This window comes from Hyaena hyaena, unplaced genomic scaffold (assembly GCF_003009895.1).
Source record: "Hyaena hyaena isolate Hyena2069 unplaced genomic scaffold, ASM300989v1 scaffold_16, whole genome shotgun sequence".
Taxonomy (NCBI): Eukaryota; Metazoa; Chordata; class Mammalia; order Carnivora; family Hyaenidae; genus Hyaena; species Hyaena hyaena.
Genome location: NW_024080650.1, coordinates 4,561,797 through 4,589,544, shown reverse-complemented (window position 1 = coordinate 4,589,544; position 27,748 = coordinate 4,561,797). Strand labels below are relative to the sequence as shown.

Below are 27,748 nucleotides of genomic sequence, written 5' to 3'. Positions count from 1 at the left end.
AATCCCATTAAGATAAAGAGCTGAGAATTATGGAGCTGGCCTGGTTCCCACTGTTGTCTCACCGAGCTGCAGGGATGGATGTGGATACTAAGAGGAGAAAAGGGGTGTTCTGAGGGCTTGTGGTGAGAAAATACCACAGGCTCATTTATCATTATTGTCTTCAGAAGTGACATAAGTGCTCATTGGGGACAACTTTGAAAGCCACTTGATAGAGAAAATGTGAGATGGATTTTTCCAATTGTCATTCTGTTGTATATTCACCATATTCTTTTCAACAATTCCTACCTTTTTTTATTTTTAAAGTTTTTTTAAGTGTTTTTTGAGGAGAAGGAGGGGCAGAGAGAGAGGGAGACAGAGAGTCCCAAGCAGGCTTCACATTCAGTGTGGAGCCCCATGCAGGGCTTGATCTCACAACTCTGGGGTCATGACTTGAGCCAAATCAAGAGTCAGAGGCTTAACCAACTGAGCCTCCCAGGTGCCCCAACAATTCTTACCTTTTTTGTGATGTTTCTCTCAAACGAAGAGTAACAATAGGATTCTTAACCACATATATATTAAATTTCAAGAAATATTCCTTCTGTTGGTAAAGCATGGCTCAGGGAAAAGAAAGCTGCAGGTTTCATTATAATATTATTTCATTCTAGCTTAGGAAGAAACCAGCCATAAAAAACAAACAAACAAACAAACAAACAAAAACACCTGTGACTTGTCTTTTTGCTCAAGGGACTGAACATCTTGGACACCTGAGAAATTGTCTGTTTTTACTTTCTATAATGAGCTGACTGGTAGATTTTACTCAGGTGGTGCAAAGAGGTTGAAAGTGGCCTTTGTTTTCTTGATTGGCATGAGGTAAATTTATAATAACCCAGAGAACCTTGGGAGCATTCTGTTATTTATTACTGAGAAGGGAACTGAGATAGTAAAGGTCTCCTTTTGCAGATTGAAAAAATCTCTGAGCTTGAACACTGCTGGAAGGGTTCATTAAAAAACATGGGCCATTGTTCAGGAAAAATCCCATTAGCAATACCTTGCCTCAGCTATCAGAGTTAATGTCCATCTAGGGTGTTGGGGTTCAGGGTTAGAATATATGTCTTTTATCTATCTTCCTGAACAGAGCAAAACATTTCTTCCATTGGGATTTCTAAAAGCTGAGTACCCTGGCTTGCTGGTTGTTTAGATATTTTATCTGTTTCCACCATAAGAAAAGACCCTCCAGATTTGGGGCACAAAGCTTTTTATTTAAAACAAATTTTTAATTTATTTTTTAAGTTTATATACAAGTAATTTAGCATATAGTGCAACAGTGATTTCAGGAGTAGATTCCTCAATGTCCTTTGCCCCTTTAGACCATCCCTCCTCCCACATCCTCTCCAGTAACCCTCTGTTAGTTCTCCATATTTAGGAGTCTCTTATGTTTTGTCCCCCTGCCTGTTTTTATATTATTTCGTTTCCCTTCCCTTATGTTCATCTGTTTTGTATCTTAAATTCCTCATATGAGTAAAGTCATATGATATTTGTCTTTCTCTGACTGACTAATTACGCTTAGCATAATACCCTCTAGTTCCATCCACATACTTGTAAATGGCAAGATTTCATTCTTTTTTATTGTTGAATAATACTCCATTGTATGTATATATATACATATATATATACATCTTTATGTATATATATACACATATATATGTATATATTTATATGTATATATTTATATACATCTTTATGTATATATATACATATATACGTATATATTTATGTGTGTGTGTGTGTGTGTATATATATATATATATATATATATATATATACACATCTTTATCCATTCATCCATTGCTGGACATTTGGGCTCTTTCCTCTTTCCATGCTTTGGCTATTGTTGATAGAGCTGCTATAAACATTGTGGTGCATGTATTCCTTTGAAACAGCACATGTGTGGTTGATTTTGAGTTTCATAGCGTTGTGGTCTGAAAATATGCACGGTATGATCTCGATCATTTTGTACTTATTGAAGGCTGATTTGTGTCCCAATATGTGAACTATTCTGGAGAACATGTGCACTGGAGAAGAATGTATATTCCATTGCTTTAGGATAAAATGCTCTGAATATATCTGTTAAGTGCATCTTTTCCAGTGTGTCATTCAAAGCCATTGTTTTCTTGTTGATATAGATGATCTTGTTTTCTTATCTATTCTGTTACTCTACATCTTTTGGTTGGATCATTTAGCCCATTGATGTTTAGCATGAGTACTGAAAGGGAGTTTCTGGTAGTGGTCTCTGGTCCTTTCTAGTCTTTGTTGCTTTTGGGTTTTTTTGTTTTTTTTTTTTTTTTGGCTTTTCTCCCCTCATATAGTCCCCATTAAAATTTCTTGAAGGGCTGGTTTAGTGGTCACAAACTCCTTTAATTTGTGTTTGTCTGGGAAACTTTTTATCTGTCCTTCTATTTTGAATGACAGCCTTGCAGGATGAAGAATTCTCACCTGCATATTTTTCTGGTTCAATACATTGAGTATATCCTATCAGTCCTTTCTGGCCTGCCACGTTTCTGTGGATAGGTCTGCTGTAAACCTGATACGTCTTCCCTTGTAGGTTAAGGCCTTTTTTCCCCTTGCTGCTTTCATGATTTTTTACTTGCTTAAGTATTTTGTGAATTTGACTATGATATGCCTTGTTGATGGTCGGTTTTTGTTGAACCTAGTGCGAGTCCTCTGTACTTCCTGGATTTTGATGTCTGTGTCTTTCCTCAGGTTAGGAAAGTTTTCTGTTATGATTTGCTTACATAAATTTTCTACACATTTTTCTCTCTCTTCGTCTTCTGGGACCCCTATTATTCTGATGTTATTCCTTTTTAATGAGTCACTGATATCTCTAATTCTTAAATGGTACTCTTTTACCTTAGTCTCCCTCTTTTTTTCTGCTTCATTATTCTCGATAAGTTTGTCCTCTATAACACTGATTCCCTGCTCTATCTCATCCATCCTTGCCACTGTGGCATCCATTTGAGATTGCAGCTCAGTTATAGCATTTTTTATTTCATCCTGACTAGCTTTTACTTCTTTTATCTCCACATAAAAGGATTCTATTTTCAACCCCAGCTAGTATTCTTATTATTGTGATTCTAAATTCTGGTTCAGGCATCTTGCTTGCATCTGTATTGATTAAGTCCTTGACTGTCATTTTTTCCTGTTCTTTCTTTTGGGGTGAATTCCTTCATTTTGTCATTTTGAAGGAAGAAAAGGAATTAATAAGGTAAAAAAATTAAAATTAAAAAATTAAAACAACACACAAACAAAAATCAAATAAATGATGCTAGATCCTACATGTGTTTTGGTCTGGTGTTGAAAGAAACCTGATAGATTAGAGAAGAAAGGGAGATGAAAAGAAAAGTAAAACTTCTGAAAATTTGAAAAAAAAAAGAATACAATGAAATAGAATGAAATGAAATGATGGAAGAAAAACAGAATTTGAAATATTTACAAAAAACAGTAGAAATGAATTAAAGAAAAATATTTTAATAAAAATTGAAGATAAAAATAAATTTTTCTCTTTCTGTATTCAAGAAAAAGAAAAGAAACGGAAAAGAAAAGAAAAAAGAAAATTGAATAGATGGACCCACAAACAGACTGAAATACGATTGAAATTACATCATTTTCCCCTAGAAGATGAACTATGAAGCACTTTATAGTCCATAAACTAAGCAGGCAGAGAGACTTGTGGTGTTCCTGAAGAGTGAGTTGGCCCACTTGGGCAGGGCCTAGTGTAACAGCTCCATTCTCCACTAGATGGCACTGCTTAGATTACTGGGGTAGATTGTTGTGGCGCTTGTAGGTGTGTATGTGCATGCACTGGAGGGGTGAAAATGGAGTCACCCAGCTACCCAGTCTCTAATATCAGAATTCTGTTCTCCCCAATCAGCAATCGTGAACCCTTCCTTTGTCTTTAGCTTCTGTCCACTCCCTGCTTTTACACTTTCTATGATCAAGCCGTCAGGTTCCCAGGTGGCACCTCCCTCCTGAATTTTATTTCAGATGAGGCTGTGTTTCCCAACCCTTCACTTCTGAGGGACCGTGGCTTTGACTCTCTCAGACCTTCTGAGCGAGGGTCTCACCGTGCAATGGCAGGGTGCCAGCTGCACCCAGGAACATTCGCAGGATCATGCTGCTGCCAATGTCCAGAGACTGTGGCTGCGTGCCAGCCTGCCCCAGAAAAAGTTCATGCGATCATGGAGCAGCAGCATTTCCGGGACTATGGAAAAGCACAACACATATCTGGCACCAGGCTTCACCATTAGCATCTTTGTTCCAAGCAGAGAATGTGGTTGTTCTCTGGGGTCTGCTGGGACCCATGCCTGTGTGGTGGCTGCACAGCCTCTACCAAATGTCCTTCCAGCAGGGGAACCGCCTCTCCCCATGTGGCCCAAATACCCCCTGGACCTCACTCTGCTCCTGGGGATTCCCCCCTCTCACCAGAGCACTACCAGGCATTGAGCTGCAGAGTTTCAGTCTCTGAGCTTTCTCTGTTTATAGAGTCTTAATGGAATTTAAACCCTCTCCTTTCTCCTTTCTCCTTTTTCAGTTCAGTCCCTGTGGCTGTTTCCACTTTTCCACTATCTGCTGATTTAGGGGAAGGGGTGCTTTTCCTGTACTCTCCCCCCAACTCTGTCCTCTCTCTCCAAGCAAACACAGCTCCCTGACCTCTGTGGCTTCTCTCTCCCCCAGCTCACCTCTCCGTGCCATGTACCTGCTGAGTTCTGTGATTCAGGTTGTGCGGATTGTTGTGTTAATCCTCACATCAGTTTTCCAGGTGTTCAGGATAGTTTAGTGTTCATCTGGCTATATTTCATGGATGCAAGACACACACAAAACAAAACAAAAAAAAAACAAAGTTTTTTAAAAAGTAGTTTAAAAGAGCACTAGAGAGGAATCAATCATTCTACTCTTGTGGCATCAGAAGTTATAGTTGAGACCTATGAATGTTCTCATAGTTTCTTTCATGCTCTCATTGATAGTGTTTGATTATATTGGAAAACTTCAGTTGATAAGGTCTAAAACAGAATCCTCTAATTCAGATTTTTCTATTAAGTTGAGGGTCAAAATCACAACGCATGTGCGTGCGCACACACACACACACACACACACTTTTGTTCCAACAAATTTGTAGAAAAGAAAATAACAATAACTGACATTTTAATGAGTGATTATGGGATTATTCTCAGTAAAACTAATTGCAATGACTTCTAATATCTTGAATTCGGTAGATTATCTATTGTTACTTTTAATCCTCAATTAACTGTAAATAATAGCTAATCTTGCATATATAAGGTAAAGTGCAGCTTCATGTATTTGTGTATATATATATAAAGTTGTATATATATGTATATATAGTTTATATAGTATATGTGTGTATGTATTTGTATTTATAACAGTTATACATCTTATTTGTAACTTACTGCAACCTTTCCTGGGCATTCTGAGAAACTTATTTGTACCTTATTGCAACCTTTCCTGGGTATTCTGGTAAGTAAGGAGCTGTGTTTTGATTCTAGCAAAAGTTACTCTGTGTACAAAGAACTAATATAAAGTGTTACGTTCTATTGTGTGAAGGAAATTGGGAGGCAGGTGGTTTGGAGTTGGTATGGTGGCTTTGTGGGCCTCAGGACACAGGACTTTGTCTCTTTCTGTCCCACTACCTTTAGCTCTGGTCTTCATTCTTGGGTCACCTCATTATCCCAAGATGACTGCTGGAGCATTCTAAGCAGAAAGAGGAGAAAATGTGGAAGCAGCAAGGAGTGGGCCCAGCAGCTGAGTTATCCTCCATAGAGGAGTATTTAAAAGGGAAGGCCGTGGGGAAGGTGAAAGACAGTAGGTTTTTCTTTTAACACATAAAGCACGTACCAGTTGGGCAGCATAGTGTATTGATAGCAAATTTAACCATTGTTTCTGTTTCCTAGCACCTGATCATATAAATCTTGATAAGAAAGTCACAAACACTTGAAAGTTCCCTGTGGCACCTATATTTAATATTCATTAAAAAAAATACTTCTTAGTGATATACTAATACTGGAGTTACACAGTGGAGGATGTTGCTAAATCACTCTCTACAGACAAATGTGTAATACCTTTGGTTTTGCACAACTGAGAAAAGGGGGTCTCATTTATTTTGTCCATCTCATTCACACCTGGACCCAGCGTTTCTAGGGAAGTGACCACCACAAATTGCCTCTAATAAGTAATAAGTAATAATTAATTTTTTCCAATTTTGCCTAGCCTAAGACTTGTATAACTTTTGATCAAGTTTATTATAATATATTAAAAAACAGATTAGGCATGCTAAGACAGTACATGATATATAGTATGTGTCAATATAGTATTATATCAAACAAATGTATTTACAATGAAAAGCAAAGAGACTATGCTATTGTATCTTATAAAAATGGGTAAACACATGACTTCCATTAGTCTAAAAAAGCAGAGAATCAATTCTCACGTAACTAACCTATGTTGGACTGAAACCTCACACTGAACTGTTCATTACCACTGGTCCCAAAGCAGGTAAAAGAAACCCCATTCCTGCCAAACTATTCCCTCAACAGTAATAATAAGTTAGAAGTTAAACGTTCTTTCTTCCTATGTTATCCTTTGTGGATGGGCAACTACCTTGCCACAAGGGATATTGTTGCAGACATGAGTTGACTATCACATTGAGTCAAAGTATCAAACTATAAAAAAGCATTTAAAAAAAACTGGGTCATAATTATTAGTTTTTAAAATCTATCACCCTTACCACTGTCAACAAAACAAGGGAGAAGTGATGAAAATTCATTCAGTCTACTCCTTCCTCCAAGTCCCTTTGCTTTTAATAATTTTGCATGGTTCCCACACACAATTCTCATAAAAATATTCTCTTATTTTAGCAATTTCCAAGATGAGCTGACCCCAGTAATTTTCCAGTTTTCAACAGGAGTTTTTCATTTGACATGTACATGGATATGTGACTTGGCCTTTGGTGATAGGGAATGATTTACAAGAAACATGATTAATTAATATTCATCTGTACATCTCAGGAGTCATACAGTTGAATATGTGCAGGAAGACTACATACATCTCTGTCTCCCCATCTAAGGTGCCTATGGATGAGAATCTATACCGGGATGCATGTCTAAGTGTAGCAATTGCCTTTCAACATCAGCTTTTAGGTAGAGTTTTCTTTCCTGGCTAGTTTCCAATGATCTCCTCAGAGAAATTACCTCTTGTTTTCAATACCCAGAACTTTTCCTCCTAGAACAAGATTATAGATTAAACAAAACTGCACTGGTGAAGGTCATTTAAGTTCTGATTCTTAATCTCTAAAATCAAAGAGCATGGGGGGCACCTGGGTGGCATAGTCAGTTAAGCCACTGACTCCTGATCTTGGCTCAGGTCATGATCTTGTAGTTCATGAGATAAAGCCCTGGCATAGGGTTCTGTGCTTATGGTGGGGAGCCTGCTTGGGATTCTTCCTCTCCTTTTCTCTCTGTTTCTCCCCTGCTTGTGCACTTTCTCCCTCTCTCTCTCTCTCTCTCCCTCTCCTCTCTCTCTCTCTTCCCTTCCCCTCAAAAAAGAAAGCTAAACATGAAAAATTTTTAAAAATAAAATAAAATCAGAGACCATGACATCTCATTATTGGCCAGTAGGCTCTCCCTCACTGTCCGCACATGCAGCTGTGTTTTAAGAACATTTTAAGAACAGTGCCCCCTGGAGATTGCTGGCTTACCAAAGGCAGGAACTGGATATACTTGTTAAATCAGATATTTGGCCCAATGTGCTTCCTTCAAGTAAAATGAACTCATTTCTTCCCCATTAGACAGCAACAGAAAATCCTACTCAATAATTGCGTTCAGTTCAGAGTCCAGGCTCTCCACCCTGTGATGGGTGGGAGTTCTGACATCAGAGTTTATGTGTAGAAATGTCTGCATTCGGTTGGAATGTGGCTTCTCTATATCTGGAGACTTACGACCTTAAAAAAAAAAAAAAAAAGGTTTCCTAGCTTGTATAGAAGAAGTCTTCAATTTGTGGACCAGCATGATCAAATATTTGAAATGTAAATTCTCAGATCACACACCAGACCTGCTAAATCAGAAATACGAGAGGTGAGCCTAGTTGTTTATGCTTAATCCCCAGATGAGTCTCATAAAAGGTTGTTAGGCACTGTCCTACACCATGCACAGCAACAAAACGGACAGAATAACCACCATAAAGGGGAAGGAATGAGAGGCTTCAGTGGGCATTTGTCTATGGCAATTCTAAAGTCCTCTCTTGCTTTTTAATAAAACACATTTTGGTTCTTAAGATTCACAATTAAAACATACATATAATTTCAATTGTTTAGTTGGACAATTTTCAGAAGTCAAAATGTATATTTATATCCCCCATATGCAACTGAACATTTTAAACAAAATTATGCAGGTAAAAGTCTTGCATCACATTCTGATTACAATTTGTAAAAGGGCAGAAACACATGCAGATGTTTTGAAAGGTGTGTTTAGGGTCTTCTGGGATGTATGACCTTGTTAGTGAGTACAAAGTAATTGTATGTTAACCACCTTTAAGTTGTTTGATCATCAGGAAATGGTGTTTGTTTTGTTTTGTTTTGTTTTGAGGCAGAGAGAGAGAGAGAAGGAGAGCAAACACAAGTGGAGGAGGGGGAGAGAAAGAGGGAGAGAAAGAGAATCCTAAGCAGACCTCATGCTCTCAGTACGGACCCCTACATGGGAGCCTAGAACCAACAGTGAGATCATGACCTGAGCCAAAACCAAACATGGGACACAACCAACTGAGCCACCCAGGCACCACCATCAGGAAATGATGTTTTAAGTAAGCATTTTATATCCTGACATATAGTTTAGAACTTACACGTAGATGTTCTACTTTATTTTGGCTCTGTTTTTAAGACATTGGTTGAGGAGTGAATGTTAGCATTTAATGTATTATAATTTTCCTCATTTAAATAATAGGAAGTAGGCTTCCAATTTTTATTTTCATGTAGAATTTCTGATTTTCAAGAAGGGATTCCTAAATAGTTAAGGGGAAGTATTTCTCTACTTTCTTCCCCTGTGCTATTCTGTCTCTTTTTTTTTTTTTTTTTTTTTTAACCTCAGTGGGTATACGTTGGTTTTAAAAGTGACCATCAGTTCTTAGACACTCAATTCATTAAGAATTGGGATTTTCATCTCCTTCCCTTTGGTCTGGGTGACCTTGAGACTGCTTTAACCAAAAGGTGACTTCTGATGCTGCTCATAAAAAACCATGTAGCTTATGCATTGTTTGCTGGAACATTCAGTCTTAGTGTGCTAAGCCATCATGTAAGAAGTTCAAGCACCTGAAGCTACCATACTGAGGAAGTTCTAGCAACATGAAGAAACTTCATATAGTGGATGTTCTAGATGAGAGTCTCAGCTGATCCTAGCCTTTGAAACATCTGAGCCAGGGTGCTGGATATGTGAGCGATTAGACTTCTGATGATTCTAGCCTCTATCCATTCATGTAATACTATCTGAGGTCCCACATCACAGCACAGAGTAAAGCCATCCTTGCTTGCTTTGTCTAGATTCCTCACACACAGAATACATGAGCATAACAAAATGGATCTTGCTTTATGTCACTAATTTGGAATGGTTTGTCATGCAGCATTGGATATCTAGAACAGCGTTATCTTGTGTATATCAGCTACATGTTTTTATTTTCTTCCCCAAGCTCTCTTGTTCCTTAAAAAGGATTTATTGAACATCATATTATTATTTGGGTCTTGCTCTGAAATGGTTTCACTTATTCAGTAGTGTTAACAAGGAATGTGAGACCTTTGTCCTAGATTTGATCCTTGCACATAACTGAATTTGAAATGGCCCTTATCACTCAAACATCTTTTAAATTTTATATTTTATTGACAGAGTTTGGGAACCACTAGTTTCTCCAAGCTTTTCAAATCCCAACATTTCTGACCTTTCTCTTTGGAGAATCTTTTGCATTTCTCCATTGGAGAATCCAGCCAAGTCTTTGTGAGCTTATTTATTTTTCTTGTAATAATTCACTCAGTGAAGTCAATAGCAGCCAACTCATGCTGCATATTTTGCTTCCCAGCTCCTTCCCTTAATGGTACATGTTTATTAATTACATAATCTGTCTCCAAGTTATTTCAAATGACATGAATAATAATGGTTTTGCTACTGTGTGACATGCATTTTTATCTTTTTTCCCTTCAACAGTTTTCCTGTCACTCATCCCCTAATCAAATACTTAACATTTCCCCTTTTTTTGTTACTCCTTCTCTAATACTATGTTTTAAATTTTTCAGAGAGTGCTGGATTAGACTGAAGCAATAAAACTTCAATATTTCAGAGTCTTAAAACAACAAAAGTTTGTTCTTGCTCACACTATGTAGACATTTTGGTATGGCTAGAGGTTATGTTCTATGATACTCACATTTGGGAAATCAGTCTGATGAAATAGCCACTATTTGGAATATTAGTAGTTATTGTGGCAGAGGAAAAGGTAGCCCCAGATGGCCTCAGTTGGCGATTAAATTTTCAGTTGACAAACTATACTTCCACCTGTGATTCCATGGCCAGAACAGGTCTTATGGCCCAACTGTACCACAAGCAATTCAGGATATGCAATCCCAAGATGGGCTTAGAAGACAAAGAGACCTATTTGCCGAAGAGTAGTAATGACAGATTCAGTGCACAAAGATCAGTTCCAGACGGAAGAAAATACAGGAGAATGCTTTTATGACCCTTAGAGATCCTTCTAAATAAGACTAAAGAGCCCAAATCATCAGTAAAACTAATTTAAAAATTGATTGCATTATAAAATTTATATTTCTGTACAATAAAAGATTCATAACTAAAGAAAAAGCCCACATACTCCAGCTTTTGAAAACAATATACATTAGGTTTACTAAAAAAAAGTCTTTCACAAAACACCTACAGATGTGAGAAAAATATTGAAAGCATATTTTACAATGTGTTGCTGAAATGGCAAAAAGGTAATGTATATTCTCAAGATGCCAAATAAGTAAATGAATAAACATACCAAAAACAAATACACACACACACACACACACACACACAAAACTCAAAGCTAAGCAAAACCCCAACAGGCTGGTAAATGACATGGAAGCTGAGGGTTGTCCAAAGGACATCTGGGAAGCCCTGTCCACTGAGAGTCTGGGTGTGTGGGGTGAAGAGACAAAACCATGGAGACTCCTGGATAAAGAAAGGAAGTAAAAGGGCCACACCCTCAGTGAAAAGATAGTGGTAATGAATATGAGCATGAGGGACATCTCTTCCTACAAGGGGATACTTAGAGGAAAATGACCTGTTTCCACAACCTAGACCTGGGAAAGTGGGAAAAACAAAACTGAACTAATAATTCATGACTCTCAGTTAGTAGTTGTTACCCATGTTCATACTAACTATGAGTGATCGTTAAGATAGTTTAGAGTGATCTAAAACATGTCAATACAATTATCCTGCTGAAGATAATTTATAGCTATTTTAAATATAACACACATATTTCTAAACACATTAAAATGTTCATAAAATAGTTAAGGAATAAAGAAAGTAAAAATTGGGTGAGAGCAAGAGGTCACAGAAGTAAGCAGAGAGACTTATCTTCCAAGGGTATGTGTTGATTCCAGTATTGGAGCTCTATTTTAAGAGACTCATGGACCCTGGGGAACATCTTTTAAAGGACAAACCATGCCACTTTAAATGCAGACAGGTTAGTGGAGAAATGCTAGTAAACTCTTTACACCCCTCATCTCCATCTTCAGAACACCCCCAGGTGACTGCTTACAAAGTCAGCCCTGCTGCACAGCATGAAAGAGGAAAAGTTTCCAGAAGTTTGTAATGATTGCATACCCTTTCATCCAAGCTCAAAGCCAGGACCCCAAAGGGCAACACATTTAGTGGATGAACCAGAAAAAAAAAAATCCACCTAGCTCAAGGCAACTTGCCTGTCCAGGACTTGGCTCTAATTAGAACAAGGTGGGAAAAATAAAGAGGGATAATAATTAGAGAAGGAAAAGAAGGAGGAAAGGAAGAGGAGGAGAAGGAGAAGGGGAAGAAGGAGGGAGAGGAGAACGAGGGGGAAGGGGATGAAGAGGAGGGGGAGAGGGACGAAGAGGAAAAGGAGGAGAAGGAAGAGAAGAGGAGGAGGAGAAGAAAGGAGATAATGACAAAGGACAAACTAAATGAAAGGTGACACAGAGAAAGAGAAGAGAGAAAGGAAGGGTGTGGAGAGAGAAAGTAAAAAAGGAAGAAAAAGAAAGGGAATGGAGAATATCCAACCACATGCTATCCCACAGCTTTGAGGCTGACATTAACATTTTTCCTGTGTGAAAAAAGTCAAGACTTAGGAAATATGTATCTTCTATACATATACTTACAAAGGATCTGTCTCCAAATTTTATAAAGAAATTTTGTCACTCGATCACAATAACAAATCTAATATAAAAAATTGCCAAAGACACAAGCAAGTGTTTCACAAAGTGGGAAAATAAAAAGCCAATAAATGAACTCATAAAAGATCATCAAACTCGTTAGTAAGCAGGAGAATGCGAAGAACCACCACCATAAAATAGTTTTTATCCTTGTGAGAGGCACTCTTTCCAGCTGTCCTGATAGGTTGGTGTCTTGCTAGCATTGGTGCCTAGAACACTATAAACACAGCCCCTCCTAGAGCCTAGAAAAAGTGGAGTGACTGAGATTCCACCAACCCTACACCTCATTGAAGATGAAAAGCCTCTAAAAAGGATAAAAGCAGGAAATAAGACATTCTCTAAGCAATAGTCTAAATCACACCTTAAGGCAAATAAGAGTGGAGGCAAATAAGGTGAGGATATGGAATTCTCTACCAGCTCAGGCTCGAGCTGTTCTTGAAATGAAGACAGAACGGTTCCCAATGGGTTGGAAAGTATCTAAGGGTTATGGAGATGGTTAGGCATTATTCTTCTGAACATTTTATTGGGATATTAGGAAGGGCTGGAAGATTTCACTGAGTCTAGCATAAGAAAAAAAAAATCCCTACTCTTTGGCCACTGTGAATGAGAGTCCTCAGATTCAGTAGGTGACATCACACTGCAATATACAGTACTGATCCCAGACTTGGGGCTGAGGAGGGGTGTGTCAGGTGGGCAAGTGCAGCCTGTAGCAGCTTGAACAAGGCTTGAACTTGTTTCGTCACCTTCCACCCTCAGCATCTCACTTCACAGAAGCCTAGAGAGGAGTGTATGTCTCCGAAAGAATGTGAGGTATTTAAACAATGTAATTATCACAAATTAAGGAAAGCTTTCGAAACTCCAACCACTTCTTTCTACCAAGAGATTAATTAAGCAACGTGATAACTCTATTTTAATTTATTCCCGAAAATGGTTCTCCAAAATGAGCTGTTTGCTGCCACTGTACAGAGTGAAAGTAGTTTTTTTTTTTATTCAAGTCTTTAAAAAAATCTTTGTTACTCTCCATCTTGCCAAAGCAGTGATTCTCAAACGATATTATAGGTCAGAATCACTTGGAAGGCTTGTTAAGGAACAATAGCTATAGAATTTCTGATTTAGCAGGATTGGAATGGGGCCTGAGAATTTGCATTTCTTCTTTTTTTAAAAAAAATGTTTATTTATTGAGACAGAGAATGAGAGAGAGAGAGAGCGAGAGAGAGCGAGCAAGCAGGGGAAGGGTAGAGACAGAGGGAGAGAGAAAGAATCCCAAGCAGGCTCCACACTGTCAGTACAGAGCCCAATGTGGGGCTTGATCCCACCAACCACGAGATCATGACCTGAGCCAAAACTGAGAGTTGAACACCCAGGCACCCTGAGAATTTGAATTTCTATCAAGTTCCCAGGTGAGGCTAACACTGTTGGTCCTGATGGTTTAGAGCCACACTTTGAGAAGCACTGGGCCTTCTCTTCCTTAGTTTCACCAGAACTTGGCCTGCTTAAGGTTCACTCTAGAATATTAAGTTGCCTATGGCCAAAATTACATTAGTTGCAAGGTGCTTACAGTTTTACTCTTATATCTTTTAATTTACATCCAAGTTAGTTAGCATATGGTGCAACAATAATTTCAGGAGTAGATTCCTTAATGCCTTTTACCCATTTAGCCCATCCCCCCTCCCACAACCCCTCCAGCAACCCTCTGTTCTCTATATTTAAGAGTCTTTTATGTTTTGTACCCCTCCGTTTTTATATTATTTTTGCTTCCCTTATGTTCATCTGTTTTGTATCTTAAATTCCTCATATGAGTGAAGTCATATGATATTTGTCTTTCTCCCACTAATTTCAGTTAGCATAATACCCTCCATTTCCATCCATGTAGTTGCAAATGGCAAGATTTCATTAATTTTGATTGCCAAGTAATACTCCATTGTGTATATATACACCACATCTTCTTTATCCATTCATCTGTCAATGGACACTTGGGCTCTTTCCATATATTGGCTGTTGTCGATAGTGCTGCTATAAACATCAGGGTGCATATGCCCCTTCAAAATAGCACAAAATGTATCCCTTGGATAAATTCCCAGTAGTGCAATTGGTGGGTCATAGAGTAGTTCTATTTTTAGCTTTTTGAGGAACCTCCATACTCTTTTCCAGAGTGGTTGTACCAGTTTGCATTCCCACCAGCAGTGCAAAAGAGATCCTCTTTCTCCACATCCTTGCCAACATCTATTGTTGCCTGAGTTGTTCATTTTAGCTGTTCTGACAAGTATCAGGAGGTATCTCATCGTTGTTTTGATTTGTATTTCCCTGATGATGAGTGATGTTGAGCATTTTTTTCATGTGTCTTTCAGCCATCTGGATGTCTTCTTTGGAGAAGTGTCTATTCTGGTCTTTTTCCCATTTCTTCACCTAATTATTTGTTTTTTGGGTGTTGAGTTTGATAAGTTCTTTCTAGATTTTGGATACTAACCCTTTATCGGATATGTCATTTGCAAATGTCTTCTCCCATTCTGTTGGTTGCCTTTTAGTTTTGCTGACTGTTTCCTCCACTATGCAGAAGCTTTTTATTTTGATGAGATCTCAATAGTTCATTTTTGGTTTTGTTTCCCTTGCCTCCAGAGACATGGTGAGTGAGAGGTTGCTGTGGCTGAGGTCAAAGAGGTTTTTGCCTCTAGGATTTTTATGGCTTCCTGTCTTACATTTAGGTCTTTCATCCATTTTGAGTTCATTTTTGTGTATAGTGTAATAAAGTGGTCCAGGTTCATTTTTTTTTTTTTTTGCATTGCATTGTCCAGTTTTCCCAGCACCACTTGCTGAAGAGATTATCTTTATTCCATCGAATATTCTTTCCTGCTGTGTCAAAGATTAGTTGGCCATACGTTTGTGGGTCTGTTTCTGGGTTCTCTATTCTGTTCCATTGATCTAAGTGTCTGTTGTTGTGCCAGTACCATACTGTCTGGATGATTACAGCTTTGTAATATGTCTTGAAGTAATGGAGTGTGATGCCTCCACTTTTGATTTCCTTTTTTTAAGATTGCTTTGGCTATTCGTGGTCTTTTCTGGTTCCATACAAATTTTAGGATTGTTTGTTCTAGCTGTGTGAAGAATGTTGGTGCTATTTCCATAGGTATTGCGTTGAATATGTAGATTGCTGTGGGTAGTATTATCGACATTATAACTATGCTTGTTCTTCCTTTCCAGGGGCATGAAATATTTGTACATTTTTTTGTGTCTTTTTAAATTGTCTTCATTAGCTTTCTATACTTTTCAGTGTAGAGATTTTTTTACCTCTTTGGTTATGTTTATTCCTAGGTATTTTATAGTTTTTGTTGCAATTGTAAATGGGATCGATCCCTCGATTTCTCTTTCTGCTGCTTCATTATTGTTGTATAGAAATGCAACGATTTCTGTGCACTGATTTTATATCCTGCGACTTTGTTGAATTCATGGATCAGTTCTAGCAGTTTTTTGGTGCAGCCTTTTGGGTTTTCGATGTAAAGTATCATGTCATCTTTGAAGAGTGAAAATTTGACTTCTTCCTGGCTGATTTGGATGCCTATTATTCCTTTGTGTTGTCTGATTGCTGAGGCCAAGACTTCCAAAACTATGTTGAATAACAGTGGTGGGAGTGGACATCCTTGTCATTCCTGACCTTAGGAGGAAAGCTCTCAGCTTTTCCCCATTGAGGATGATATTAGCAGTGGGTCTTTCATATATGGCTTTTATGGTCTTAAGTTATGATCCTCCTACCCCTACTTTCTTGATATTTTTATCAATAAAAAATGCTGTATTTTGTCAAATGCTTTCTTTGCACTTTTGGGAAGATCATCTGGTTCTTGTCTTTTCTTTTCTTGAGTGTTTTTGTGGATATTGAACCAGCCTTGCATTCCAGATATAAATCGCACTTGGTCATCGTGAATAATCCCTTTAATGTATTGTTGGATCCAGTTGGCTAGTATCTTGTTGAGGTTTCTTTGCATGCAGGGTCATCATGGTCTGTAGTTCTCCTTTTTAGTAGGGTCATTCTCTGGTTTTGGAATCAAGGTAATGCAGGCTTCACAGAAAGAGTTTGGAAGTTTTCCTTCCATTTCTGTTCTTTGGAACAGCTTCAAGAGAATAGGTGTTAACTCTTCTTTAAATGTTTGGTAGAATTCCCCTGTAAAGCCCTCTGTCCCTGAACTCTTGTTTTTTGGTAGATTTTTTGATTATTAATTCTATTTTCTTACTATTTTTAGGTTTGCTCAAATTTTCTATTTCTTCCTGTTTCAGTTTTGGTAGTTTATATGTTTCTAGGAATTTCTCCATTTCTTCCAGATTGCCCATTTTATTGGTGTATAATTGCTCATAATATTTTCTTATTGTTCTTTGTAATTTCTGCAGTGTTGTATGTGATCTCTCCTCTTTCATTCTTGATTTTATTTATTTGGGTCCTTTCCTTTTTCTTTATGGTCAAATTGGCTAGGGGTTTATCAATTTAGTTAATTCTTTCAAGGAATCAGCTCCTGGTTTCATTGATCTGTTCTACTGCTTTTTTGGTTTCAATAACATTGATTTCTGCTCTAATCTTTATTTCCTGTCTTCTGCTGGTTTGAGGTTTTATTTGCTGTTCTTTTTCCAGCTCTTTGAGGTGTAAGGTTAGGTTGTGTATATGAGACCTTTCTTCCTTCTTTAGGAAGGCCTGGATTGCTATATACTTCCCTCTTATGACCATCTATGCTGCATCCCAGAGGTTTTGGGCTATGGTGTTATCCTTTTCATTGGCTTTCATGTACTTCTTAATTTCCTCTTTAATGTCTTGGCTAGCCCATTCATTCTTTAGTAGGATGTTCTTTAGTCTCCAAGTATTTGTTATCTTTCGAAAAAATTTCTTATGGTTGATTTCGAGTTTCATAGTATTGTGGTCTGAAAATATGCACGGTATGATCTCAATCTTTTGTGCTTGTTGAGGGTTGATTTGTGTCCCAGTATGTGATCTATTCTGGAGAATGTTCCATGTGCACTCAAGAAGAATGTGTATTCCACTGCTTTAGGATGAAATGTTCTGAATATATCTGTTAAGTCCATCTGGTCCACTGTGTCATTAAAACCATTGTTTCCTTCGTGATTTTCTGTTTAGATCATCTGTTCATTGCTGTAAGTGGGGTGTTGAAGTCTCCTACTATTATGGTATTATTATCAATGAGTATCTTTATGTTTGTGATTAATTGATTTATATATTTGGGTGCTATCACGTTTGGAGCATAGATGTTTACAACTCTAGATCTTCTTGGTGGAGAGACCCTTTAGTTATGATCTACTTCCCCTTTTTATCTCTTGTTACAGTCTTTATTTTAAAATCTAGATTGTCTGATATAAGTATATGGCTACTCTGGCTTTCTTTTGTGACCATTAGCATGATAGATGTTTCTCAATTCCCTTATTTTCAATCTGAAGGTGTCTTTAGGCATAAAATGGGGTCCCTTGTAAAAAGCATATAGATGGGCCTCATTTTCTTATCCATTCTGTTATCCTATGTCTTTTGATTGGAGCATTTAGACCATTGACATTTAGAATGAGTACTGAAAGATATGAATTTATTGCCATTAGGTCACCTATAGAGTTGGAGTTTCTGGTAGTGTTTTCTGGTCCTTTCTGGTCTTGTTGCTTTTGGTCTTTTGGGTTTTTTTTTTTTCTTCATCTTCTCTCCCCTCAGGGAGTCCCCCTTAAAATTTCTTGCAGGGCTGGTTTAGTGGTCACAAAGTCTTTTAATTTTTGTTTGTCTGGGAAACTTTTTTTAACTCTCCTTGTATTTTGAATGAGAGCCTTGATGAATAAAGAATTCTTAGCTGCGTATTTTTCTGATTCAGCATATTGAATATATCCTACCACTCCTTTCTGGACTGCCACGTTTCTGTGGATAGGTCTGTTGTAAGCCTGATACATTTTCCCTTGTAGGTTAAGGCCTTTTTTCCCTTGCTGCTTTCATGATATTTTCCATGCCTGAGTATTTTGGGAATTTGACTATGATATGTTCATGGTCGGGTTTTTTTTTTTTTTAATCTAATGGGTGTACTTCCTGGATTTTGAGGCCTGTGTCTTTCCCTGGGTTAGGAAAGTTTGCTGCTCTGATTTGCTCACATAACCCTTCTACTCCTTTTCCTCTTTCTTCATTTTCTGGGACATCTATGATTCTGATGTTCCTTTTTAATGAGTCACTGAGTTCTCTAGTTCTTAAATGGTGCTCTTTTGCCTTCATCTTCCTCTTTTTTTTTTTTTTTTTGTTTCATTATTCTCCATAAGTTTGTCCTTTATATTGTTGGTTCCTTGCTCTGCCTCATCCATCCTTGCCACCATGGCATCCATTCAAGATTGCAGCTCAGTTATAGCATTTATTTCATCCTGACTAGCTTTTACTTCTTTTATCTCCACAGAAAGGGATTCTCATCTATTTTCAACCCCAGTTAGTATTCTAAATTCTGGTTCAGACATCTTGAATGTATCTGTGTTGATTAAGTCCTTGACTGTCATTTCTTCCTGTTCTTTCTTTTGGGGTGAATTCCTTCATTTTGTCATTTTGAAGGAAGAAAAGGAATTAATAAGGTAAAAAAATTACAATTAAAAAATTTTAAACCACACAAAGTGATCAAATAAGGAATGCCAGATACTAGGTGTGTTTTGCTCTGGTTGCTGAAAGAAATTTGACAGAATAGATAAAAAAGGGAAAGATAAGAAAAGAAAAAAAGAAAGGAAAAAGCAAAAAGGAAAATGTTTGAAAATTTGAAAAGTGCATAAAATAAAATAGAATAAAATGAAATGATGAAAGTAAAATAGAATTTTAAAAAATTATAAAAAAGTAAAAAATATAGTAGAAAAACATTAGAGAAAAATATAATAATAATGGAAAATAAAAATAGATTTTCTCTTTCTATATTCAAGAATAAGGGAAGAAAAAGAAAAAAATTTAATAAATGGACCAGCAAACAGAATGAGGTACAATTGAAACTATATCTGGTTTCCCATAGAAGTCAAGCTATGAAGCACTTTATAGTCAGTAAACTAAATAGGTGGAGAGACTTGAGTTTGTCAAGAGTTCTGTTGGCCCAGTTGGGCAGGGTTTAGTGTAATGGCTCCATTCTCCACTAGATGGAGCTGCTTAGCTGACTGGAGTGGATTGCTATGGCCTGTGTAGGCAAGAATGTGCATGTGCAAGAGGGGTGAAAATGTCCTTAGGCAGCTACCCAGTCCCTAGTATAAGAACTTTGTTCTCTCCATGACTGGCAATCAAGCATCCCTCCTCTGTCTCTGGCTTCCCTCCACTCCCCACTTCTAGACTGTCTGTGACTAAGCCGTCAGGTTGCCAGGCAGCACTTCCTTCCTGAGTTTTTTTTTCAAATGGGGCTGTGTTTCCCAAACCCTCACTTTAGGAGGACTGTGGCTTTGACCCACTCAGACCTGAGGGAGGGTCTCACTGAGCAATGACCCAGTGCTGGCCCACCCTTAGGAACGTTCATGAGACCTCAATGCTGCTAATGCCAAGAGACTGTGGCTGGGTGCCCGCCCACCCCAGAAAAAGTTTGAGCAATCTTGTAAGAGCAGCGTTTCAGTGTTTATGGAAAAGCACAACATGCATCTGGCATGACGCTTCACCCTTAATGTCCTTGTTTTAATATCAGTGAATGTGGTTGTTCTCTGGGGTCTGCTGGGACCTATGCCTGTGGGGTGGCCACATGGCCTCTACCAAATGTCCTCCCAGCAGGGGAATCGCCTCTTCCTATGTGGCCTGTGGAGCCCTCTGGACTCCACTCTGTTCCTGGGGATTTGCCCTGCCCACCATGTATAGAGCTGCAGAGTTTCAGACTCTGAGCTCTTCCTGTTTATAGAGTCTTAATGGAATTGAAATCCTCTGTTTTCTTCTTTCTCCCTTTTTTGTTCAGTCCCTGTGGGTATTTCCACTTTTCTACTTTCTCTCCAGCTGCTATGGGGTGGGGGGTGATTTTCCTGTACTCTGCCCCCCCATTTCTGTCTTCTCTCTGCAAGCAAAAACAGCTCCCTGCCTCTGCAGCTTCTCTCTCCCCTAGTTCACCTCTCCGTGCTGCATCCCTGCTGAGTTCTGTGGTTCAGATTGTGCAGATTGTTGTGTTAACCCTCAGATCAGTTTTCTAGGTGTCCAAGATGGTTTAGTGTTGATCTGGCTGCGTTTCAGGGATGAGAGATGAAAAAAAAAAAAAAAGCAAGGTGCTTACAACTTTAACAATTATTAAAATTGCAAATGAAAATGTCATGTTTTAATCTGCAAATTTTGAATTAGTTCTTAGCAGAATTAAAGATCAACTTTCTCAGTAATTTCAGTAACTAGAAATTTAAGTTATGTGTTTTAGGACTCCCTTATCATATTAACAGATATTTATGTTCCAATAGCAATTTAAAAAATTCTTTTTAATGTTTATTGTTTTTGAGAGAGAGAGACAGAGCATGAGTGAGGGAGGTGCAGAGATAGAGAGAGAGAGAGAGGGAAACACAGAATCCAAAACAGGCACCAGACTCTGAGCTGTCAGCACAAAGCCCAGTGTGGGGTTCGATCTCAGGAATGGCAAGATCATAACCTAAGCCCAAGACAGACACTTAACTGACTGAGCCATCCAGGCACCCCCATTACAATAGCAATTTTAATGTCATTTTACCTATTTCCACACTGATATAAAAAGGAAGCATTTGTGAACTTTGGGAATGAACTTATGTTTAATTCAATGCCAATCTTGACAGCTTAAAGCTTTCTGATTAATTTAAGGGGTAGGAAATTGAGATTGGAAGGGATGGCCAGCCCACAGGGAGATTTATCAGCCAACTAATACTGTGGGTGACTGAAAGCTGCAATAAAGAAAATACATCAAGGAAGGGTATTTATAGGGAATTTATGCACCAGCTCCCTTGAGTCTTTCACTTGAAGTCTTTGATTTGAGTCTGGGTCTTTGACTGAAGACTTGATGGAGGATTGTCCCTTAGAGCACTGACTCCATAGCACTGTGGCATTCCAAGTGGATGGAAAAGTTGGGTCCACATTGAAGATAACATTCTCATGCAGAGATAGGCAGTTGGAATTCATCTGCTGAATGGCTGGTGAACAACTTAAAGTGGAGACTCCTGGACTGACCCAGGTCAGACTGATGTCAAAGCCATTGCTTTATGAATCATGTCTGATTAATAGAAATCTTCTCCCAAGTGTTCCATGATTTAGTGAAATTTTAGATGGATACTACATGGTCTCCGAATGGCACCTTCCTACATCGTCCCCAGAGTGAGACAAGACTCTTTTTTTTTTTTAAATATAATCCTTTTTTATTTTTTAACATTTATTTATTTTTGAAAGATAGAGAGAGACAGATCATGAGCAGGAGAGGGGCAGAGAGAGAGAGGGGCACACAGAATCGGAAGCTGGCTCCAGGCTCTGAGCTGTCAGCACAGATCCCAACACGGGGCTCGAACTCATGAACTGTGAGATCATGACCTGAGCTGAAGTCGAACGCTCAACTGACTGAACCACCCAGGCGCACCAAGACAAGACTCATGAAGAATTAGCTGTAGGGGCGACTGGGTGGCTCAGTCTATTAAGCATCCAGCTTTTGATTTCAGCTCAGGTTGTGATCTCGAGTTTCATGGGATTGAGCCCCACATCAGGCTCTGTGCTCATGGCATGGAGCCTGCTTGGGATTTTCTCTCTCCTTTTTCTCTCTGTCCTTCCCCCACTCACTTGTACATATTCTCTCTCAAAATAAGTAAATAAATAAATATTTTTAAAAGAATTAGCTGTTAAATGTGGGCTCAATGTTCTTTGTGAAAGCCAAATTTTTATAATCAGCTGAATTTCATTTCATGTAGAGACCCTATTTTTACAGATGGCTCATTCATTCCACAAGCTCTTTGTCAGATGATATGTTCATGGTCCAAGTGTGGAAGAAAAACGAGTGGGCAGCCCATTCTGAGTTCCAAGCAAAGAGCAAACACACACATTGTGTAGAAGAAGCAGCCTTAGCCAGAACTGAGCAAAGAGGGGTTCATGCAAGTACTTTTCTAGGTCCTTAATTTTTGATAAGACAAACAACTAATCCCTTTCTGCTGCTCCCCACCCCCACATTCCCATGGCTTAGGTGTGGCTGTTCTTTGGCACAGCTGTAAGTGAAATTGCAAAATCTAAGCATATATTTGCTCACTTAATGTAAGTAACAGAGAAATAAATCTGAACTTTGGAAAAAGTCTATTAATAATTGACCAATAGTGGAATTATCAGGATGTAGAAGGCTATGCAGGAAAAAAAAAATCCCAAATCTTGGGTTTGTGATAATCTGTGAAAATGTTTACCCGATTAGTTTGTATCAATGATTATGAACAACATGCTAAATCAGTACTTCAGAAGTCTATATATGACTATTACAGGTCTGGGGCAAATGATCAGGAAACATTGGCTGATAACGTTGCAGCATTTTCCAGGTAAGAACATTTATTTATTTTTAAATCATGTTTTGTGTAATTACACAAAGACGTTCTACCAAAATAGGACCTCAGGTTTTAGTGGTGATGTGAAATTATCCGTCTAGATAGATGCTTAGTAGAGAGGAGAAAATTCTTGGGGCTGTAAGAAATCTTGGGCTATTAAATTGTTTTAAAATATCCCAAGCCTGGAAATATCAAACCATTGACTGAAAAAGCCAATCCTAATTTTCCTCAGGTGAAATTATGTGGATAATTAATTTAACTACATACAAAAATACTGATACATTCTGAAGACTCTTTTATTTTTCTCTGAGTTTGACAGTGAGGGTCTACGCATGTGATGTAGGAAGCAGTTAGTGTTAGATGAAAGATAGCCATCTTATCTGGTTGAACCAGATCGGATTGTTTCCTCAAATGTTCCTGTCCTGCTGGCTTTCCGTTATCATTCATTTTGATTACTGTTGTCTCAACTTTCACTTTAGATTTCAACCTGTCTATATAGCATTAATCTTTCAACTTTGTTGTTTCATCCCTGGTCCAAAGTGCTTCACCTGCCTCTATTCCCAAATTAGTTTTCCCTTGCCTTTCATATTTCAAAGCACAAGATGGTGGGTGTCATGGCTTATGTTTTCTGTTTGTAATAAAAACAAGAAACAATATAACTTTAAAGGAGTGTTTTTCACTCAGCAGTTACAAAATGGTTTATTTGCTGGAGTGGTGATGAGAGGTCTCGATACATTATACTCTCTCAGGCTCATTCATCTTACATTATAGCCTTTAGTAAAGCCAGTGATTATTGTGGGTGTTCATTGATGGTGATAAATTAAAGAAAAAAAGGTAGAAAATATCCAGAAGAAAGAATCTACCTTCCTGCTTGGCTTCTTCTGTCTAGAACAAAATCACTCAAAAATCACTTTTATATGTGTAAATTAGGAAACATTGAGATGATTCTAACCAAGCTGGTCCCTGGCAAGCAGCAGCAACATACTCTCAGGAGCCCAAGAATAGGGTGAAGAATGGGGCCTCCCCTCCAAATTTCCATAAGCCTTGACTTTGTCTCAGATCTTCCCTGGAACCCACATGAGCTCCACTAATGCCAGAAGAGCCACAGAAAGGGAAAATTTGGCTTAGAGTAGAGGGGCTTAAAATTCTGTATGATCTTTTTCAATCATTTAACATTTCTGGGCCTCTTTAAAGATTTTTGTTCCTGGAAGATGTCCCTTCCTGGGCCCATAGCAGCCTCTGTTCACCAGGTTAAACAGCTTACCTCCTCGCAGTCTTCTGAAAACAGCACTTTAACCCAAATAGGTTATTTTAACCAAGGAAATTTCAGGCTCTTGACAGGCATATGGAGTTGGTGTCTTCTTGCATTTTAATGTCATAATGCTCAGGTGACCATCTATTTCTTGAAACACCCTTTAACCCCATTCTACTCATGCTGCTCAATTAATGGACTCACACTTATTAGCAATCTCTATGGGCTAGAATTATACTGTACACTGAGGATAGAGCAGTGAACCAAAGTTTCTCTTCACAAGAGCTTACATTCCAATGGATGCACATTGAACTTTGACATTGAACCTCAATAATGCTGGTGGGTTGAACTGATGTAAAATGTACCTGAAACAACTGGCCTAGTAGAGGCCTTAAAGAGGGAGCAAAGAGGTGCAGCATATACAGACACCTCTGCAACCCTAGAAATTCTAGGAGCTTTGTCAGACATGGAAGGCAGTGTTGATTTCCAAGTTGTGGACTAGAGGAGTGCCTCATGCTTGTGTAGGTTACATTGTACTCCAGTAAGTATTCCCAGCCTGTGCAAGTACTCAGTAACTTTAGGACAAAGCACAGATAACAAGAAAGAGTGTGTAATGCCATCCTCTCCGTGAACCTTGATCTTTCCCTTTTGTTCAGCTTAAAAGGGGAAACACATGGATTAATCCACTTTCTCTGGAGGTTGGCTGATGCTATTTTATGATCAACCGCTTGAGGAGTTTTTATATTGCAACAATGTTAGGGGCCATTGCCTATCTAACACCTCAATTCTTCTTTTGTTGTGTAACTTTCTGGCTGACCCTTCATTCTTTACCTTGTATCATTGAGCTGATCATGTGGAACTGAGAATAGATTTTCCTCCATAGTTGTGGTGGCTTTGGGTTGATGGGATGAAGGAGATCAATCTGAACACTCTCATTCTGATTCAAATGAAGACTGGAAAACAACCAAGCCTTGGATAACCTGTTGTGACACAATGTCAGGGCATGAAATGTGTACACATCCCCTCCCATGGCATAACAAAGGTCATTCACAGTGACAGCTCTTTTCTCTCTGCACTCAGCTCTGACAACCACATTTTGGAGTTTTGGGGACATGGCTCACTTATGTGACCTAGCAGTTGCTTGTAAACATTTCTTGGGTAAGACTTGCGACTCTAATGTTATTGTGGCTAAAAAGTAATAAAATAATAAAATAAAATTTAAAAAAATACAAAATGACTCATAACGTCAAATAGATGGAACCATACTGAAGAAGAGTTTCCTTTTGCAGACACTCTGAAAACCAGCGAGTGTCAGCTTGCAACATTTCACATGGCCGACCTGATTGGAGTTAACTTAAAAAGTAACAAAATAGAAAACCAGTATGTCATTTCCCTTACACATTAACTCAGTGTATCCTCCTCAAGCATGATCTGCACTTTGTGGCTTCTGGTGAAATTATCACTGGTGGAAACTCACTTCTACAATTTGGGTGTCTAGAAGTCTTGGTGTACTTAGAAAATGAAGCTCCTTTCTTTTCTGTTGTGTCACATATTGACACTGAAAATGGGGTAATTTTCTTTTAAATAACAGATGATATAGTGACATCATTATTCCTTTACTGCAATGCCTCACAGGTTGATAGTGATCCAGTTAAATGTTTTAAAGATCTCACAATATTAAGAATGAAGGGTAAAAAATAAGATTACAGGGTCACCAGGGTGGCTCAACAGGTTAAGTGTCTGACTCTTGATTTCAGCTTGGGTCATGATCTCATGGTTTGTGAGTTTGAGCCCCAAACTGGGCTTTGCACTGACAGTGTGGAGCCTGCTTGGGATTCTCTCTCTGCCCCTCTCCTGCTCTCTCTCTCTCTAAAAAATAAATTTAAAAATATTTAAAAATAAGATTACAAAATTTGTGCTGTTTTGTATATGTATTTACATGCATTTTATTTGTTTTAAATAGTTTACAGTAAAAAGTTAATGTACAGAAATTGGAGTGCAATATCATCATCTTACAGGACTTATAAAACATTCATTTGCTGTGTTCAATTGATGAGATCCAGTGACAGCACATGGTTTTACAGCTGGATGATAAGTGTCTTCCTTCAAATACAGTATCCCATCTTGGGGAGTGTGTACATCACCAGATTTTTTTTTTTTTTTTTTTGTAAATTAAATGTGAAGCTTTGTTGGATGTGAAGTGTGGGTCAAAAGCTCTGTGAAAAGACCTCACCTTTATTCCTTACTTTCTTTACTCAGTTTATTTTTCATCCTTCAGAAGAGGTATATTATTTAATTAGTTCAATTGTTTTACTCATCTTCGTATCCTTTTTCCAAAGTGGAGGTCTCATAAGAACACAGTTCAAGGTTCCAGTCAGCTAGTATTTTATGTAAGACTATGGAAAAAATCACTTCTATCCCATTTCTATCCCACCTGGGGTCAGTTGGGACTTGGAAAGCTATTAGAACTACCTGACAAGGTTAGTTGAAAACATCAAAATATAGAAAACTTTTTGAGAACATACACTTCCCACTCCACTGAGCTTATCTAATTTTGACTGAAACTTACATTTTATGCACTGGTTGGTTAGTCTCCGTAATGTCACCATCGGAACAGAAAATAGTGTGTATGGGGAAGCAAGAACACAGTTATTAAAGGGACTGCGCCACCACGTGGACAAGCATAAAGCTTCTGTCTGGAGATAGAAGGATTGAGCCTTGCCTTCTAGTAGGAAATGAACATTTAACAATGCCCTTTCTGACACACACACACACACGCACGCACACACGCACACACACACACACACACACGATGCCCAACAACTCTGTGTGCGCTCTTCATAAAAGCTTTCATTGTTTCTTCAGCTCTAAGTAAATATTAATGCCTTCCAAGGCCAGCATGCCAACGGCTGCTATTAAAATCGTTTTCTCTCATTCTCATAATACACTTAGAGATGATTGGTAATAAAAACTCTTTTCAAGGCTTCTGCCTTTCCCCCTTCAAAATGGAGATCAAAGAAGCATGCTGTGAGGGTCAGTCCAAAAGAAAAGACTTTCAGCAGCAAAGCATGTGGTGTGACAGAAAATAATGACAATTATGATGTTCAAAGGCATTACAGAGAAATCGCACAGTAAAACTTCTTTATTATGCTTTTCAAGGGCTGGATGTTTTTACTTTATTCTGAGAGTAAGGGTTAGATTACAGACCCAAAGCAATATGAAGGCAGAATTTCTTCTTCCACTACAGGAAGTAGGCTTCAGTTAAGACCTTGGAGGTTCGATTTATTTTGGTTACTACATTTCTAAATCACACTTCACTATATTAACTAAAAATCTTGATCTCTCTGGAAGCAGAGTTAATATAGGTAATGAAAGGTAAGTGCTGGTTAGGTATGTATGTATGTGTTACATGCATGTTTGTTTCTTAGTGCTCATTAGAAAGACGGCTGTATTTTCTTCGGTTCTAATGAGTTCTAATAATCCTGAACAAATAGGACATACAAATTTCGCCAAGAGGAAAGAGAACTTGTTCTTCTGTAAATTTTACTAGTAAAGTTTTT

The 27,748-nt window shown here is 38.2% G+C and overlaps 1 protein-coding gene across 1 annotated transcript in view; it reads left to right on the top strand.

The window, feature by feature from the left end:
• Positions 1-22,793: 22,793 nt before the first annotated feature.
• HAO1 (hydroxyacid oxidase 1) overlaps positions 22,794-27,748 on the top strand; it is a 53,945-nt gene continuing 48,990 nt past the window's right edge. The window contains exon 1 of the mRNA XM_039224598.1: positions 22,794-22,930. Within this exon, the coding sequence (XP_039080529.1) occupies positions 22,794-22,930 (137 nt within the window). The remainder of the gene's footprint in view (positions 22,931-27,748) is intronic.